General features: G+C 41.1%; 1 protein-coding gene across 1 annotated transcript in view; it reads left to right on the top strand.

Moving 5' to 3' along the window:
- LOC137348053 (vesicle-fusing ATPase) overlaps window positions 1-18,760 on the top strand; it is a 315,973-nt gene extending 297,213 nt beyond the window's left edge. Inside the window, exons 20-21 of the mRNA XM_068013170.1 lie at window positions 10,596-10,651; window positions 15,414-18,760. Coding sequence (XP_067869271.1) covers window positions 10,596-10,651; window positions 15,414-15,444 — 87 coding nt within the window. The 3' untranslated portion in view covers window positions 15,445-18,760. The remainder of the gene's footprint in view (window positions 1-10,595; window positions 10,652-15,413) is intronic.
- Window positions 18,761-19,445: the final 685 nt, after the last annotated feature.

Below are 19,445 nucleotides of genomic sequence, written 5' to 3'. Positions count from 1 at the left end.
ACCCCCACTGCAGTCTCGCATCCTTTTCTATTTCTTAATTCTGCTCATAAAGTAGTCACTGTTTGCTTACTTCTCATTATATCTCTCGTATCGTTGACATAATTTCATCCTTTTCATTAAGTCTACTCCTCCATCTCTACCATTTTCCTAGTGGTGTCCAACCTTTTCGCGTGCAGGGCCAAATTATAATTTTCGTCCTGCATAGGGGGCCGGTGCACAAATTTCGGGAAGATAAAGGCATTAGAAATTTATCTTACTGTTAATCAAAACAACACAATGTGTGAACAAGCTTTAAGACTAATTTATTAACTTACTTTCTCGTCATTATGTTGAACACTGATTTAGAGGTACCTGCGTTGTTTCTGCTTGCACAAGTAGTCAATGTCTGCCCGCACACTTGATGTAGCAATGCAGAGTATTCCGGATAGATGTCCATCTGTCAGGCGTGATCTTGATCTCTTTCTCTCCCCTCCCTTCCTTGCTCTCCCCTCCCTCCCTTTCTCTCTCACACCTCCCTCCCTCTCTTTCTCTCTCACCCCGCCTCATACCTTAACATGGTTCTTTTGCTTTAATGTTTTACTCACATCTTTCTTATTTCTCTCTCCAGAATTAATTACTTTGCATCTTTTAGTTTTCCCTTTGCCTGTACTGCCTAAAGCACGATTTCCTACTATTGCCCTACTCTATTCCTTTTTGTTTTCAAGCTAATACTTGTGCTACCTTTTTCACCCAAGCCCTCCCCCACCGTTTACTAGTTTAAAGTCCTTGTGACTGCCCTATTTATCCATTCCACCAGGAGCTGATCCCAGCCCAGTTCAGATGAAACCTGTCCCAATGTTACAGTCCTTTCCTGTCCCTGTACTGGTATCAGGTGTCCCATGAAATGAAACCCCTGTTTCCCACACCACTCCTTTAGCCACCAATTTGCATGTAGCTGGAGTAGTAATCCAGATATTATAACCCTTAAGGTCCTGCAGTTTTAGTTTTGTTCCTTAGTTCCTCGTATACTCTAAACAGGATCTTGTTCCTAATTGTTTTTTTAAAGTACTACTTTTTAAAGCATCTTGGTAGCCCTAAGAGCAAACTATCCCTAATTCAGCAGTAATAGTTCAACTCAGACAGGCTTAAGAATGATTTATGTGAAGAAATATCACATGGGTGCTCTGCAGTAAGAAATCAATGGCCAGCTCTCCCAGAGTTTGAGGTATTGTGCTGCCTCTATGGCAGAGTTGTACAGATCAGGAATCTATGTCCTGAGTTCATTTGCTGGTCTTCGCTGAGCTACTCCCATGGAAGGGGTAGAGCTTTGCTCAGGGTTCCTTCGCTAGGAAAAGGGGGAAGAGGGGATATCAGCCACCAATCCCACTCCAGTCCACTACCCAGGGATATTACACACACACGATGCTGTAAATTCACAGCCTGCCAACTGGCATATGTAAAGAGTGAAGACCAGTTGATGTTGTGGCTGCATTCCTTTTCATGTGAAGGAGACGCACCCCAATGTTAACTTGTCTTTTATCTTCACACAAGATGTTTAGGTCTACTCTATTTCAACCATTCTGTTTATTTCCACTCTTAAGGATTTGCAGTTATATTTTTATCTGTAATGGATACAGGATGATGGGCAGACTAGACTTGGTTTTGCCCTCCCTAAGCAAAACTAATTAAGTAGTTCGCTGTTGGTCAGCACACTCTGGGATTCGGAAAGCCCTTGTGAGAGGACAGTTGGAGGGTGGCTGCTGGCTTCAAAATTATCCATGCTAGAGTTGGCTTTTTCAGGGGAAGAGGTGAAAAAAGGACAAATTGGGAAGAGGGGAGAATTCTGCACTAAGAATTCCAAATTTTGAAGATATGCTTTTATACTTGTCATGAACACATGTTGAATAGCTTTGGCAGCTCCCTTCAAACTGGTACATTACCTTGGGCAATGCAGGATTCAAGACAGCAGAATTTTAGCTCATTGCTTTAGAGACCAAAACCCAAAGACCAGTCAGATGTGTCTTGCTTTCTGACCATAAATTGGCTCAGCTAATCTGGAGCCTTTGCTAAACCAAACCAATTTAACCACTCCAAGTTCAAGGGACTGGAGGCATTCTTCAATACTAAATGTAATTTGTGCCAGTAAAGAGTTGAGCATGCTTAACCAAGATGGAATAATTCAATTTTTTTGTGATCTTGACCACCTCTAACAATCCAAAGAACACTTGCAGGAAGAATCAGTCAATCAGTCACTTGTGCTCCAGTTGCAGACTGTCCCATTTGGGACTCGAGAAGAAGGGAGAAGGGAAACCTCTTCCAACTGGTACCTTCCCACAAACTTATATTTCAGAACTCTGGTTCAATCTGAATTGAGATTCAGGAATAAAATTGCCTGCACCCAAATGGACAACCGGTTGCCTAGTTCATTGCAGTTGAAACTTGAAAACGTATTGTATGTACTTTTTGCACACCAGTCTTCCACTTCATACACCCCTAATCACCTGTAGAATCTCATGTTCAGTGCCACTTGGTATGGTTCTATTTCCTCTGCCCCTCAAGCATCAGATTTTCACTGGGATGCAGTTCCATGGGCACTGTATGGTGCTTCATCCCATTGGCTATTCTTCATGATTACCATTTTGAGTGTGGGCAGGCTGTTCTGTGCGACTGTGGGTAACTTTACTGCCGAGCCCAATTCTGTCCTTGGCAGACCTCCACAGGTACAATTTTAAGTGATGGTCATTAGAATGAGATCAAGAGTGGGAAGGAACCCTGGCTAATTTTTCTCTGCTTAAGCCAGGGTGCAGGTTCCAGTTGTCCAGCTGAGAGCAGCTTGTGTAACTTGGGCTAGCAGTCAGACCAGAGATAGATTAATCTGCATGGCTCAGTTATTCACCAATGAGGAAGTATTTCTGTTGGGAGCTACCGTCAACCTGAGTGCTACCGTCAACCTGAGTGCTACGACACGAGTTCGCACACAACCTTCTGGTCGTTCCCTTTTGTAATTGGATATATGGGTAACTCCAAGCTGTCCCATTAGCAGATCTGGCACTGTTTGCCCCTCTCTCTCAATACATATTTTAGAAAAAAGATGCAAGCTAAACCACAATGTTAAATGATGCCAGTGGCATAAATCATTAATTCCAATTTTAATTACAATCAAATTACAATTTCTACAAACCACATTTGATTTTGTCCTTGTAAGTAAGAGATTGTACATAGTTCACAGCAGAGTACTTTGTGGCAAACCCTTTATGTAATGATTGCAAGAGTCTACAAGATCTACCAGTTGTAAACAACAGAAATCTACTGTAATTTCATGAAAATAAGTGTTAGTATATGTTTAGAGTTTAATAATTACAGATTATTCAGAGGTTGTGGAACATTTCCAGGTACCATGCAAATCTCCAGCTCCAAGTCCACTGAAGCACAATTTCTTGTTTGAACAGAGATCATTGAAGATTGTTTTAAAAACATTTAAGGAAAATATGTTGTACTGAGGTGCATCCGGGTATGTTAATTGTGTTAAAGTGCCTTTAAGTGTGTGTTTATTTTGTTTAAATCAAGAAAAAGTTGTGCTTGTTGGGTGTGTTCATAAAATCTTTTTAATTATAAAAAGAGCTTTGTGTGTATAGTTAGGGTATGTTTTAGGAGCAAAGCCATGGTTTGTGGTTTTCACAGAAATACAGACATTTGTGAACTGTAACTGCCAAACACTGGTTTAAGGATCCCCAATTTTTTTAATGCCATTGTCATAATCCAGTGGTCCTAATTATAGGGAATAGTGGTGTTTTATATATTTCTCATCTATATGCCGCCCCTAGGCGACATCATTCAAAAGCACAGCGTTAGTTTTCACAAACACGGACACCCAGTTCTACCAAACCACCACCCCTCTTCAGTCCTCCACTGTTAGTAAATTCAGATAGCTTATCCAACATCCAGGACTGGATCAGCAGAAATTTACCCCAATTAAATATTGGGAAGACTGAAGCCATTGTTCTCGGTCCCCACTCCAAACTCCTTTCCCTAGCTACTGACTCCGTCCCTCTCCCTGGCAATAGTCGGAGACTAAACCAGTCTGTTCGCAACCTTGGTGTCATATTTGACCACTGGATGAGCTTCCAACCACACATTCACGGCACCATTAAGACTACCTATTTCCACCTCCCTAACATTCCCCAACTTTGCTGCTGTCTCAGCTCATCAGCTGAAACCCTCATTCATACCTTTGTTACCTCTAGACTTAGCTATTCCAATGCACTCCTGGCTGGTCTCCTAAATTCTGCTCCCTAAACATGAAGTCATCCAAAACTCTGCTGCCCTTGACTTAACTCGTGCCAAGTCCTGTTCGCCCATCACCACTGGCCTCGCTGATCTACACGGGCTCCCGGTCAAGCAACATCTTCTTTTAAAAAATTATCAGTTGTTTTCAAATCCCTCCAAGGCCTCGCCCGCCCCCCCCCCCCCCCTCCATATCTCTAATCTCCTCCAGCCCCACACCCTGCAAAATATCTGCACTCATCTGATTTTGATTTCTTGAGCACCCCCCGATTTTTAATCCTGGCTTCAGTTGCCCAGGCCCTACGTTCTGGAATTCACTCCCGACACCTCTCCATCCCTCTACCTCACTCTTCTCTTTTAAGTCATTCCTTGAAACCTACAGCTTTGACTAAGCTTTTGATCATCTGACCTAATATCTCCTCATGTGGCTTGGTGTCATTTGTTTTATAATGCTCCTGTGAAGTGTCTTGGGGTGTTTTATTATGTTAAAGGCATTATATAGACCTAAGTTGTCATTTTAGGCAAGACCATCAGTTTTCCATTTGACAGAAAATGGACAGAACCACAGATTATAATGACCAAAAGGCTGATTTTTTTTTTTGGTATATCGGTCACCCTGAAAGTGATTTTGACTTATTGAGTCACCTTAAAGTCAGTGATTGAGTGAATTACCTGACTTATTTGGATATCAGCTGTTGTAAGCTTTGGTTTTATTGCACATGAATATCTCGGCTTTCACACTATTAAATAGTTGCTGTGTCTCGTCACACACCTCTTAGTCTTGCTTATTCTTCATTTGCAGTGCCCCAAATTAATCCTGCTGTGTAACTATGTGGGCAAGCAGTGTGTGTACACAATCTGGCAAACAATTCTCAAAATTTTAAAGCCATACAGACCTGGTCATGGACCCTGCCGATGAAGCACCTGGCTTCACCATGCCATTTAACACGTTATTGCAAACCTCATCAGAAATGGAAACTGAAGGTAGCCCAATGTGTGACTGTGGAGAGTCTATCCAAACTTTGAAGCATCTGGTGAACCATTACTTGCTCAGATCCTTCCCAGCTGGAATAACTTGCGTTCACTGAGCCTCATCAGAGGCCATGGAGTGGATGTCCAACTTGGGCATCAACATTTAAGGTTGCTTTTTAAGCTGCCATGCAAAAGCAGATTGAAATGAATGCTAAGCTGTTATTTGTATAGGAAAAGTACGTACACACCTTTGCCAGTTGTCTGATGCCAACAGATATCTTCCAGGGGTAACATTTTCTGTTTCTTCCCCTCTGACTCACCCAAAAGTAGATTCCACAAATTTTGCAACCCTAGTCCCTGGTTTTCTGATCAGGAGTCACAGGCTGATGGCGTGCAATGTCAAGATGTGCAGTTTCACCATATGCTGGGATGCAGAAGTTTACCCCAGTGCTGCTTTATCAAAGATTTCTCTCCATTTACTTTAATCTCTTGTAACTGCTGCCGCGTACACACACTCACTCTCACGCACACACTCTCACGCTGTTACAATAGTGTCTATATTGATTTTGCTGAGCAAAGCTCCCCAGTAAGTAAAAACAATTACCTTCTAGTTTCTTTATGATTACAAGGGGATAATGCTGTCCGATATGTTGAGAAGAATGATTGAAATGTTAATGTTTTTAAATATTTGTGTCATTGGTTTTTAATCTCTTCCTCCTAATCTGACTTCATGACAGTTAGAAGGCCATGTGCTTATGTTCAGCAGTCTTGAACATGAAAAAATACTTGAGTAGGCAACATGCTGTCAAACACAACATCAAAACTGCCTGCGTTCAAGTCTCGATCAGCGTGTTATTGATGGTTTTATGCCATTATAGGAATATTAGGCTGCAAATGCTTTGTGTTCTGTTCCTGATGACGAAACATTGGCTTGTGTCCATACATGAAAATTATAAATAATCTTCATGTTGGGTTTCTGACACTTATAGCTGTTAGGGCCAGGATTACTAGCCATTTTAATAACTAGCAGGTTGAAGAGTGATAAAGGACATTGGAACCAGGTGACGCCCATGTACAAAATTTTCATTTTTTCCCCTTATATTCTTGCCTTCCTTTCTTGCTTGTAGTTGACAGCTGCTTAATGGAGACACTGTTCCTTTAACAATAGTTGCCCTCTTGTTATTTTGCCCAGTAACGTGAAAGTATAGACCACAGGGTTTAACAGGCTATTTAATCACTTGGCTTTGTAGCTGAGCCGTTTCCTCCTCCTTGCGCTATTTCCACTGGTGCGCCTTTCAGCAAGTGTCACTGGATAGCAATCAGGGAGCGAACTTGGCTTGGCCCCTCTTTGGCCCTAGTCCTTACAGCTATCCTGGCTGAGATCAGCTAATTCAGCAGACTGGGTTAAATTGAGAGAATTTCCTAGTCTGTACAATCATGGGATAAATACAGTTGAGTGAAGTCATTTGATAGCTTACCCATCCTGAATGAAAAGAATAGCTTTCTCCACCCTACCTATCACATTTCACCATTCTCATCTCCAGTACCCATTTGGAAACCCATTCCAAGTGGTGACTATTCTGTGTGTAATGAAGTCATTCTGATATCAATCTTAAGTTGCCTTTAATAAAAAAAAAACAAACCCGCTGGAAATACTCAACTGGTCTGGCAGCATCTGTGGAGAGAGAAGCAGAGTTGATGTTTCAAATCTGTGACCTTTTATCAGAACTGCTTCTCTCTCCACAGATGCTGCCAGACCTGCTGAGTATTTCCAGCATTTTTAGTTTTTATTTCAGATTTCCAGCATCTGCAATATTTTGCCTTTATTTCAGTTGTCTTTACCTGTTTTAAGATAAGTGAAGGCATTGGTTAAAATAATACTTTGGTGTTACCTTTGTATAAAGCATTCTACAAGGTCTCCTCGGTTATGTTTTCAAGGTGAACCCCAATTTCTCCAACTTTTCCTCATATGGTCTATGTTATCTTGGGCTTAGTTACCTGCTGGTTAAAATCATTGAGGCATTGATGAAGGCTATAAATGTATTTGTACCAGGAAAACACTTTTAACTCCTTTAACCTCAGTGAAGTTTGGTCAAATGAGAAAGGTGGTAAATTGGTTCGGGATGAATGTGGACAGGGATGCTATGGGTCTCTTTGAAGGGTTGGAGGGAGAACATGCGTATTGGCAGAGTGTAAAACTTTCATATTACTTTGATTTTTTATGATTTCTGCGATATTTGCCATCAACAATAATAGATGAGCAAGGTGTACATGGGAGGGAGGAACTTGTACAATCTCTATCATGAGGGAAAAGGTGCTTGACAAACTGATGGGACTGAAGGCAGACAAGTCGTCAGGACCTGATGGCCTGCATCCAAGGGTTTTAAAAGAAGTGGCTGCAGAGATAGTGGAGGCATTGATTGTAATATACCAAAACTCATTGGATTCCAGTAGGCTACCAGCGGATTGGAAAACTGCTAATGTGGCACCCCTATTCAAGTAAGGAGGGAGAAAGAAAGCAGGAAACTATAGACCTGTTAGCTTAACATATGTCATTGGGAAAATGCTAGAGTCCATTATTAAGGAAGAAATAGCAGGAAATTTAGAAAAATATAATGCAATCAGAGTCAACATGGTTTTATGAAAGGGAAATCATGTTTCACAAATTTGTTAGTTCTTTGAGGATATAACAAGCAGAGAGGATAAAGAGGAACCGGTAGATGTTATGTATTTGGATTTTCCAAAGGTGTTCGATAAGGTGCCAGATAAAAGGTTATTGCACAAAATAAGAGCTCAGGGTATTGGGGGTAATGTGTTGGTATGGATTGAGGACTGGCTAACACACAAAATACAAAGCGCGGGGATTAATGGGTCTTTATCAGGTTGGAAAGCCGTAACTAGTGGGGTGCCACAAGGATCAGTCCTGGGGCCTCAACTATTTACTATCTATATTATTGACTTGGAGGAAAGGACAGAGTGTAGTGTATCCAAGTTTGCTGATGCAAAATTAGGTGGGAAGGCATGTTGTGATGAGGACAGAGAATCTGCAAAGGGATGTTGATAGGTCAAGTGAGTGGGCAAAAACTTGGCAGATGGAGTTCAATGTGGGAAAGTGTGAGGTCATCCACTTTGGGTGGAAGAATAAAAAGGCAGATTATTATTTAGATGGAGAAAGACTACAAAATACTGCAGTACAGAAGGATCTGCGTGTTCTTGTACATGAAACACAAAAAGTTAGCATGCAAGTGCAGCAATTAATTAGTAAGGCAAATAAAATTTTGGCCTTTATTGCTAGTGGGTTGGAGTTTAAAAATAGGGAGGTCTTGTTAAAACTGTACAGGGTGTTGATGAGGCCACATCTGGAGTACTGCATACAGTTTTGGTTCCTATATTTAAGGAAGGATATACTAGCATTGGAGGCAATTCAGAAAAGGTTCATTAGGCTGATTCCTGGGATGAAGGGGTTGTCTTATCAAGAACGGCTAAACAGGTTAGGCCTTTATTCATTGGAGTTTAGAAGAATGACAGGTGATCTTATTGAAACATATAAGATTCTGAGGGGGCTTGACAGGGTAGATGTTGAGAATATGTTCCCACTAGTGGGGGAATCTTGAACATGGGAACATAGTTACAGAATAAGGGGTCACACGTTTAAAACTGAGATGTGAAGGAATTTCTTCTGAGGGTGGTGAATCTCTGGACTTCTCTACCTCAGAGTTATGGAGGCTAAGTCACTAGATGTATTTAAGGAGGAGGTAGATAGATTTTTGAAATCTCGGAGTCGAGAGTTATGCGGAGCGGGCCCGAAAGAGGAGTTGAGGCCTGGGACAGATCAGCCATGATCTTCTTGAATGGCAGGGCAGGCTTGAGGGGCTGAATGGTGTACTCCTGTTCCTATTTCTTATGTTATGTATTGGGTCAGGTCAGGTTGCACAGTGAATTGCACAAGTATGTTGCTGTGGAGAGTGCTTGAAAGCGGACTTTATGGGAAAGGAGGTAGTGCATCCGAGCATGATGGGGGGGCCCCCCATTTTACTTCAATTTTTAGTTTTTTTTTCTTAATATATATTTTGTTTTATTTTATTTCATTGTTCAGTTTGCTTACCCACTTTTTTTTTCATGTTTGTACTTGCGGCTGTTCAATTTTCAGTTCGTTAACACCCTTTCTGTATTAATGCTTTGTCTTTCAACACACCATTAACATATCTTTGCTCCATGACCTTCTGGTTAGCTATTCTGTGACCTTGTCCTATCTACACTTCTCCTTTTGTTATCTCTTGCCCCACTCCCGCTTTACTTGCTTATAACCTTTTACATTTCTAATATTTGCCAGTTATGAAGAAGGGTCATTGATCTGAAACGTTAACTCTGCTTCTCTCTCCACAGATGCTGCCAGAGCTGCTGAGTATTTCCAGCATTTCTTGCTTTTATTTCACATTTTCAGCATCCGCAGTATTTTGCTTTTAATCTGGGATGAGGGGTTGTCCTATGATAGGCTGAGTAAACTGGGCCTTTATTCTCGCGTTCAAAAGAATGAGGGGTAATCTCATTGAAATTTACAAGATTCTGAAGGGGCTGTACAGGGTAGATGCTGAGATTGTTTCCGCTGGTCAAGGAATCTAAAACATGGGGGCACAGTCTCAGGATTAGGCGCCGATCATTTAGGACTGAGATGAGGAGAAATTACTTCACTCAAAGGATTGTGAATCTTTGGATTTCTCTACCCTGGAGGGTTGTGGATGCTCCATCATTGAATACATATAAGGCTGGGATAGATAGATTTTTGGCATGTCAGGGAATCAAGGGATATGGCGAGTGGGCAGGAAAGTGGAGCTGAGGCCTACAATCAGCCATGATCGTATTGGATGACAGAGCAGGCTTGATGGGCCATTTGGTCTACTCCTGCACCTATTTCTTGTGTTCAAGCCCACTCCAGAGACTTGAGTGCATAATCCAGGCTGATGCTTAACGCAGTATTCAAGGAGTGCTGTCTTTTGGATGTGACATTAAACATTTTTTTCAGGTTGAAGTAAATGATTCCGTGGTGCTATTCAAAGAAAAACAAGATAATGCTCAGTGCCCTGACCAACATTTATCCTTCAACTGTCATCACTAACAGATTATCTGGTTATTTATCTAATTGCTGTTTGTGGGACCTTGCTGTGTGCAAATTAACAGCTGTTTGCTTACAACAATGACCACTTCAAAAATACTAGTTGGCTGTGAAGAGCTTTGGGATGTGAAAAGGGCTATATAAATATAGGCTTTCTTTTTCCTTTCTATAGATTGACTGACTGCTTCTCTAATGCTCTGTTTATTCACTGACCATAGCATTACATCAGTCTTGATTTCTATTTCAGATGGGGCCTGAGCATCGTGTGAACAAGTTTCTGGCACTCCTGAAAGAAGAAGGAAGGTTGGTTTCTTTATTTATCTCAACTTTTGCATGAGTCACTAAAGAAAGGAGAGGGGCAAAAACTGCTTGGCTGATGCTTCATAGCTCTGGTGAACAAGTCTCTAACTTCAGGTTATCAGTTCCAATAAACGTGCACAGTATCCAATCAGTGTTAATGAAATGCAAATATGATCTCATCTGTTTAAACTTGTATTTTCCCTGCTTAAATATCTCTTAAGAATGAATGTGGAGGAGCTGTAGATTTTCCAACCAGGGTTAAGTATATATACAAAGTGAGAGAAAAGAATGTACTCAAAATCTGTAATAAAACTCTCGTCAGAGGGAATCCGATGTTCTGAACTGCAAGACTGAGACTCGAGTGCTTATAGATACTTGTAGTCCGTTATAGATACGTGATTAGCCTGTTGCAGCCCTCTAGTTATGTCCTACAATCCATTACTTTTCTCTATCTATTATGGTTAGAAGTGTAAACAATGTTAACAGTGTTAAAGTAGTAGGGCTGAAATTACCCCAATTGCAAGTCTGAGAAACTTTAGTTACTATAAAATAATAGTGATGTGATGCACAAGAAGGTATTATGAGGGAATTTAAATAAATGTGTTTTGTTGGGATTGAAGTTGTACACTAGATGGGAAACTATTAGGAATACAAATCATTAATAAAGTAAATCCTGTTAAATTTTTCTTTGTTTTGAATGCATCTAACATGGCTTCTCGTTTGAAATCTTCTCCAAGCCCATGGCTTTATATCTGGTCTTCTGTGTTTCTTTTCCATTGGCCTCTGATCCACCATTGGTGGCAGATGCTTTAACTATGACCCTGCACTGTGCAGTTCTCTTCCTAAATCCCTCCACTTGGCACATCTCTCACTACCATCAAAATGTCCTCAGAAACCTACCTGTATAACCTTGCCTTCTGTCACCTCCCCTAACCCACAGGCTTTTCTTGCAATGTGTACAATCTCTCCTGTCTTTGGAATGTTTTATTACGAGAGGTCCTATAAGTGGAAATATTGTATATGTAAGTACTTCATTTGAGTGACATCTGGTGTTGGTGAACGCACAGTGTGACACATGCAATATACACATGACCATAGCATAAATGTCAAATCAACTCCACAAAGGCTTATTGGGTAAAGTAACTGGCTAGTGTGGCATGATACTGTAGTTAACAGCTGGTATGGTACTAACCTGTACAGAACAGAAGGATTTTAGGTTCAGTCACCAGTCTGTTTTCTAATATCAATGGGGCAGCCCCATTCCAGGGCCTTGAGCACCTAATCAAGGCTGACACTTCCATACACTATTCAGGGGGTGTTTCATTGTCGTTGGTGCAATGTTAAACTGAGACCTTATTGACCCACTCAGGTGGATGTAAGAGATCCAGTCACACCATTCAAAATAAAATCCCATGGAAACTATTGGTTTTGGTAGTGGAATGGATGTGAGGGAGAGGAAGCTCTGAGGTCAAGCTATACATTGGCATTCCAATGTCCAGCACTGGCACCAACAGGATTGATGAAGCTGAGGCCAGAAGCGCATATGTGCTGCTTCAGTTTTGCTATTTAAGATAGAAAAAATACACCCTCCTGTAATCTATCCAGTTTCTCTCGACCAAATTGTGACAAGGTCATTTGAAGTTGCAAACAGCAGCAACATGAGGGTAAAACCTACTTGATCTCGTCCTTCTGTAACTTAATGTCTTCGCATATACCTCACTCTACCATTACCATCAAGCCAGGGACCAAATATGGTTTGAAGAGGTGTGCAAAGAGTATGCCAGGAGCAGCATCAGGTCTACCTAAAAATATGATGGCAGCCTGGTGAAGCTACAGCACAGGACTGCATGCATGCTAAGCTAGGGAAGCAGCATGCTATAGACAAAGTTGAGTGATCCCACAACCATTGGATCAGGTTGAAGCACTTCTGTCCAGTTGCATCTAGGCATGAGTGTGGTGGACAATGAAACAACAAGCAAGAGGAGGAAGAGACTCCATGAACATCTCCATCCTTGATTGATGGAGCCCAGCACGTAAGTGCTAAATACAAGGCGAAGCATTTGCAACCATCTTCAGCAAGAAGTGCTGAGTGGGTGATCAATCCTGGTCTCTTCCTGAGGTCCCCAGCATCTCACATAGTAGTCTTCAGACAGCTCTACTCGTTCTATGTGACATTCAGAAACGGCTGAACTCACTGGATTGAGCAAAGGCTATGGACCCCCAACAACACCCCGACTGCAGTGCTGAAGACTTGTGTTTCAGAACTAGTTGCACTTCTAGCCAAGCTGTTCCAGTACAGTTGCAACACTGGTATCTATCCAACAATGTGGAAATTTGCCCAAATATGTCCTGTCCACAAAAGCAGGACAAAGCCTGTCCGGTTAGTTAAAATCCCATCAGTTTGGCATCAGAAAAGTAATGGAAGGTGTCATTGACAGTGCTATCAAGCAATACTAACTCACCAATAACCTGCTAACCAACACTCAATTTGGGTTCTGCCAAGTCACTTGGCTCCAGACCTTTATTACAGCTTTGGTCCAAACATAGACAAAAGAGCTGAATGGGTGAGGTGAGAGTGACAGCATTTGACCAAGTGTGGCCTCAAGGAGACTTCGTAAAATTGAAGTCCGTGGGAATTGGAAATGACAATCTCCAACAAGAGAGAATCTAGCCACGTCCATTTGACATGCAACGACATTACGATTGCTGAATCTCTTGTCATCAACATCCTGGTGTTCACCATTGACCAGAAACTTAACTGGAGCAGCCACATAAATTCTGTGGCTATAAGAGCAGATCAGAAGCTGGGTATTCAGTGATTGACTCACCTCCTGACTGCCCGAAGCTACCACCATCTACATGGTGCAAGTCAGGTCTGATGAACTATTCTCCACTTGCTTAGATAAGTACAGCTCCAGTAACGCTCAAGGAAGCTCAACACCATCCAGGACATAGATCACTTGATTGGCACCTCATCCACCATCTTAAACGTGCACAATCTCCACCACCAGTGCACTGTGGCAGCAGTGTGCACCATCTACAAGATGCTCTGCAGCAACTCACCAGAGTTTCTTTGACAGCACCTCCCACACGCAGAACTTCTACTGTCCAGAAGGATAAGGGCAGCTGGCACTTTGGAACACTACCTGCAAGCTCCCCTCCAAGTTGCACACCACCCTGACTAGAAAATATATTGCTATTCCTGCATCGTTGCTGGGTCAAAATTCTGGAACTCACTCCCTAACAGCACTGTGGGTGTACCTTCACACAGACTGTAATGGTTCAAAAAGGCAGCTCACCACCAAGGGCAGTTTAGGATGGGTAATAAATGTTGAGTTTTTTTTTCCCAGCAACATCCACGTTCCATGGACACATTTTTTTAAGAAAGGAAGTTATGCTAAACCTATATAAAACATTAGTTTGGCCCCAGCTGCAAGTTCCTGTCCAAGTCACACAGCATCCTGACTTGGAACTATATTACTGTTCCTTCACTGTCGCTGGATCAAAATCCTGGAACTTCCTAACAGCACTGTGGGTGTACCTACCTCATATGGACTGCAGTTGTTCAAGAAGGCAGCTCACCACCCCTTCTCAAGGGCAATTAGAGATGAGCAATAAATGCTGGCATAGCCAGTGACGCCCACATCCCATGAATGAATTAAACAAAAGTGTTATGTCCAATTCTGGGCACCACACTTTTTAGGAAGAAAGTGAAGGCTTTGGAGAGGATTTACTGGAATGGTTCTGGGGTTGAGCTGTTAGTTACATAGGATAGACTAGCAAAGATGAGGTTGTTGTCCCTGAAGCAGAGAAAGCTAAGAGGACATTTGATGTGTTTAAAATCATTTATAGCTGAGAGTAAATAGAGAAACTGTTTCCTGTGGCTGAAGGGTCAATATCTAGAGGGCACAGATTTAAGGTGATTAGCAAAAGAATCAAAAGCAGCATGAGGAAAAACCTTTTTTCGCAACAAATGGTTAAGATTTGGAATGTGCTGCCTGATAGGGTTTTGGATACAGATTCAGTAGTAGCCTTCAAAAAAGGAAATTGGATAAATACTTGGAGAAAAAGTTGGTGATACGAGGAAAGAGCGGGAGAGTGGAGCTAACTGGATTGCTCTTTGAAAGGACAGGTACAGACTCAGTGGGATGAATGTCCTCCTTCTGTGCTATACTATTTTCTGGTTTGGTGATAAAGTGCCTTTAATGTGTAGTAAAATGTCTCAAGGCACTTTGAGTATTATCAACAAAATTTAAGAATGAACCTCATGAAATATTGAGGCAAATGACCAAAAGCTTGGCCTAAGAGGTAGGTAGGTTTTAAGAAGCAGTACTTGACGGATGGCCACCAGTGTGGAGTGATTAAAAATTGGGAATGCACAAGAGGCTAGAATTAGAGAAGTAGAGATCTCGAAGGATTTGGGGCTGGATAAGATTAGCGATAGGGAGGGGAGAGGCCATGGAGGAATTTGAAAGCAAGGATGAGAATTTTAAAATCAAGTCATTGCCAGACCAGGAATCAATGTAGGCCAAGAAACACAAGGGTGATGGATGAATAGGACTTGGTGAGAGTTGGGATACAGGTGGCAGAGTTTTGGATAGGCTCATGTTTATGGAGGGTGCAAAGTGGGAAGCCGGCCAGGAGAGTGTGGCAGTAACAGTTTAGCGGTAACAATCAGCTTACGAGTTAATGTGTTAATGAAAATCTACTCTTGCCTACCCGAAAATAATCTTCAGTACTGATTTTTCTTTGTTGTATTTTGCAGTGATCCTCATCGCCGGGACAATTGGAATTAGAAACAGGAATAACGATTTGGTCGGCACTGTGAATAGCAACCAACAAATGAAGCACTAACTTGACCATTCAACTCGGAAGAAATGAATTTTCAGTCTAAAGACACTTAGCATTTTGCATGTTCCTTGCAAAGAAAATTCTCTTACATGTCTTAAATTAAAAAATATATAGACATCCGCATTCTTGGTTTTTCTGGTTTTTAATATTGAAAATCGCTAGATTTTTTGAAGATATTTTCATTTATTACTATGCAGAGCTCTTTCATCTCCCTCCTGGCTTCCTTCGTGCACCCCTTCCCTCCCCCCCACCCCCCCTCCCCAACCAGGCCCCTGAAAAAAATTGAGCATTATATAGTTAAATTGCATTGTATGGGCTGAATGGCACTGAGGGAGTTATAAAAACCCACCTACTATCATTGCTTTGGAGCCCTGGAATTTGCATTATGTTGGGTTGGTTCTGTGTAAGGAAGCCAAAAATAAAATTACTGTGTAGGAATCAGGAGTTGGGGAAACCTTATAACAGGGATTTGTGCACAGTTGCATACAAGTGGGTTCGATTACATTTGGGTATCCTTTAACTTGAAAGTCTTGTATCAACAGTACAGGGACCACAGGCTGAACTCCATTTGATTTTTACAGGTTGAATTTTCTTTCGGTAACATTTTATGTTCAATGATGGTCAAGAGTTTGAGTTTTATGTAACCGAAATACTAAAGTCGCTATCAGCTTTTTACACTAATCTCACCAAAATGATATTGAGCCCTCCATTTTTGCCTCTTAAATTATGGTTCCCTATGCTACCTTGATTTTAAAAAAATTTCAAGCATAATGTAATTGTGCACAAATTTTGGAGCTTTCTCCTGGATGATTTCTTTTAATGTACAATATAAACCAAAGCATTGCATTTGACATCTAAATTAGCTTTTCATCTCGTTAATCTTGTGCTTGTGCTGCACAAGTTGTTATAGTTAGTTAGTTTATTTTGTCCCTCTGACAACTGTGCCAAATGCTTTGCGCACATGACCCTTGTTTTCTGCTCTTTTTATCTCTCCCTAGTCCTGCACTTCAGTGGAATCATAGATGTTGGTTGAAAAAATTAAATTCTGTACAAATTTCAATTCTAGAAGAGATGCTTATATTTACTAGCCACATACACTTAAAGCCCCTGTGGATAGGAGAGGTACAGTCGGCTGATCAGAATCTCATTTTATTTCAGGCTCCCTGTGGATTGGGGAGCTGATGTGATGTAAAAGTAGTTCATTGCTTAATTTAGATGACCGTCAAAGGTGTTTTAAGAGCAGTGTTACAAGAATGTTCTCCTTAGAGCAGAAAAGGCTGAGGAGATTTGAATTATGAAGGGCCTGGATAGAGTAAATTAAGAGAAACGGTTTCCAATGGCTGAAGGGTTAAAACACATTTAAGGTGATTGGCAGAAGAATTTGAGGTGACATGAGGAAAAGCTTTTTTTAAAACATGAGTGGTTAGGATTTGGAATGCACAGCCTGATGCGGTGGATTGAGATTCATAAGTAGCCTTCAAAAGGGAATTGGATAAATTCTAGAAGGAGAAAAATTTGCAATTAGCCGATTCACTCCTAGCTTGGACTAAAGGCCTTACCACCTGAGACCAGCATAATTTTTTTCAGCTAAGCAATTATTTGAGAATGCAACATTCTCCATAGAAATTATACCATGGAAACAGGCCTCTCAGTCCAACAAGTCGGAGTTGGTGTTTCTCCTCCAACCTGTGGCTGTTGACTGGATGAAAGTATAACTGGAAAGGGAAATTACTGATGGAAGCAAGTATTTCTTTGGCAAATTGTGCTTACTTATAACTGAACTAACTACATAGACTTAACCTGAATACTACAGCAAGGTGCCTCTGCATTTCAGCAATTCTTATGTACAATGTGTGAAAGCTGCCATTTTCCTATTGTTTCCATACCCAAGAATGGCTAGTGTTACATTTGGGTGAGGTCGTGACTACCCAAGAAGCCTCAGAACTAGGCAACGGTAATATCCTTGTGACATCATGGGTATCAACAAAGCAATTGAAATTTGGCATCTGAAGTGGAAAGGAAACGGTGTTCAAAAGAAACGGGGATGAATTATTTTGTACGTTATTCATAAAGCTAACTGGCTGCCAGTGAATTATATGGGGAAAGAGCAGGCGAGTGCATTAACTTGATTGCTACTCAAAAGAACCAGTGCAGACTTGATGTGCCAAATGACTTCCTTCTGTGCTGTACTATCCTATGATTCTAATATTCTAGCAAGCTTGTCAGTTATTGTATAATAGGCTATTTTTGAAACGCAAGTTTGAGGAATAAAGTGCACCTTAACTCTGTCAGTTTTGCCTGACTAAGAACAGTAATCATTCATTACTCAATTATGGAGCATTATCTGATCAGCCTGCTGGCACTACACAGTTGGTGTCTAAATAGATCTAGTATGTAGTTCTATCTGGAGCCAAACATTTTATAACATAATGCTGTTAAACTGTAGAATCTTATCACACCACCCCAGCCTTCTCCCCACAGCCATGGATTTCCAACACTAGTAAGGACCTAGTGGATTTACTGCTCTGGAGAGAGATCAGAATCCAGTATTGGTTAAAGATCTTGCTGGGAAGCTCAAGACTACTGAAGTTGCTGGGTGTCTTCTCATTTGTATCCTTGTTCCAAAGCCCATGTGTTTAAAGAATCTGAGATCCAACATTTTCTAAATGCTGTAGACTGAGTAAATTAGTTTTGTCGAATCACTTCATGGGCATGGTATGTGACACTGGCTGTAGGTGGTTCACAGTATTAACATGCTAGCAAAGTCCGCTGGAAAGGATTGGAACAGTACATTTTTATAACCTTTCTGGAATTCTGTTTTTAGGCTGTAGAAATTCTCCATTTAAATAGCAATTTTTGGAAAATAAATTGTGGAAATGTTCAAACCAAAACCTGAAATGCAGATGTCTACTGATAAATGTTTTGGTGTCTTGTTTGGGAATGAAACTTAACCTTCAGTACTGTATTTATTTCTGTGCTGTTTACAATGTGTAAGTATTAAACAGAATTAAATTTAAAAGAAAAAGCTTTCTGCTGTTGGCCAGTTGGTGATCTGTGACCTGTCCTGTGTAAATTGAGCATAATCACTTCATGGTTATGCCCAGATAGTCTTTGTAGATGCTGACCCTATGTCCCAAGTTGTAATGAATTCTATTTTAGTGTGATGTAAGTCTTTTTACAGTGAAAATGTGCTGTTATTCAAAGTTCTTAATATATGTAAGAGTTAAATGCAGCTATGATGTAATAAAGATGCAGATGACAGACTTGCTTGGATGATGTTTGAAGTATCACTAAAACCATGAGCAAAACATATAGCAGAATGATTGTCAAATATGCTTTTTATGGCAAAGATTCTGGAATCCCATGCAAAGCCTTTGTGATTACATTCCATAATTCGGTGGTTTTCTGTGAAAGGACAAAACCAGTGGCCTTGCAGGTAATTTGTGCTGCCAAGGACAGGACCAAGCGGGTGGTTATTTGGAACAAAAACAAAAAGTGCGGGAAATACTCAACAGGTCTGGCAGCATCTGTGGCGAGAGAAGCAAAGTCAATGTTTTAGGTCTTTGACTATTCATCAGAACTAGCAAAGGTTAGAAAAGAATTAGGTTTTAAGCAAGTGAAGGGGTGGGGGAGAGAAGAGAGGGTTTGAGAGGGCAGAAGAGATTAAATAACAAAGCTGTCCTGGGAGAAAAGCAAAGCGGGTGTTAATGCTTGTGAAAGACCAAGCATTAGGCCAGAGAGACTGTTAATAGTGGAATAACGAGCAGCTTTGACTACAAGAGAAGCAGGCACATGGTTAAAAAATAACATTACAAAATGGCCAGTTGTGCTCTGAAGTTATTGAACTCTATGTTAAGTCCTCTAGGCTGTAGGTGCTGCTCCTTGAGCTTGTGTTGATGTTCACTGGCATGCTGGAGCAGGCCAAAAACAGAAATGTTGACATGGG

Source organism: Heterodontus francisci, chromosome 33 (assembly GCF_036365525.1).
Source record: "Heterodontus francisci isolate sHetFra1 chromosome 33, sHetFra1.hap1, whole genome shotgun sequence".
Taxonomy (NCBI): Eukaryota; Metazoa; Chordata; class Chondrichthyes; order Heterodontiformes; family Heterodontidae; genus Heterodontus; species Heterodontus francisci.
Note: the sequence above shows the minus strand (reverse complement) of the source record. Positions and strands in the feature narration are given on the sequence as shown.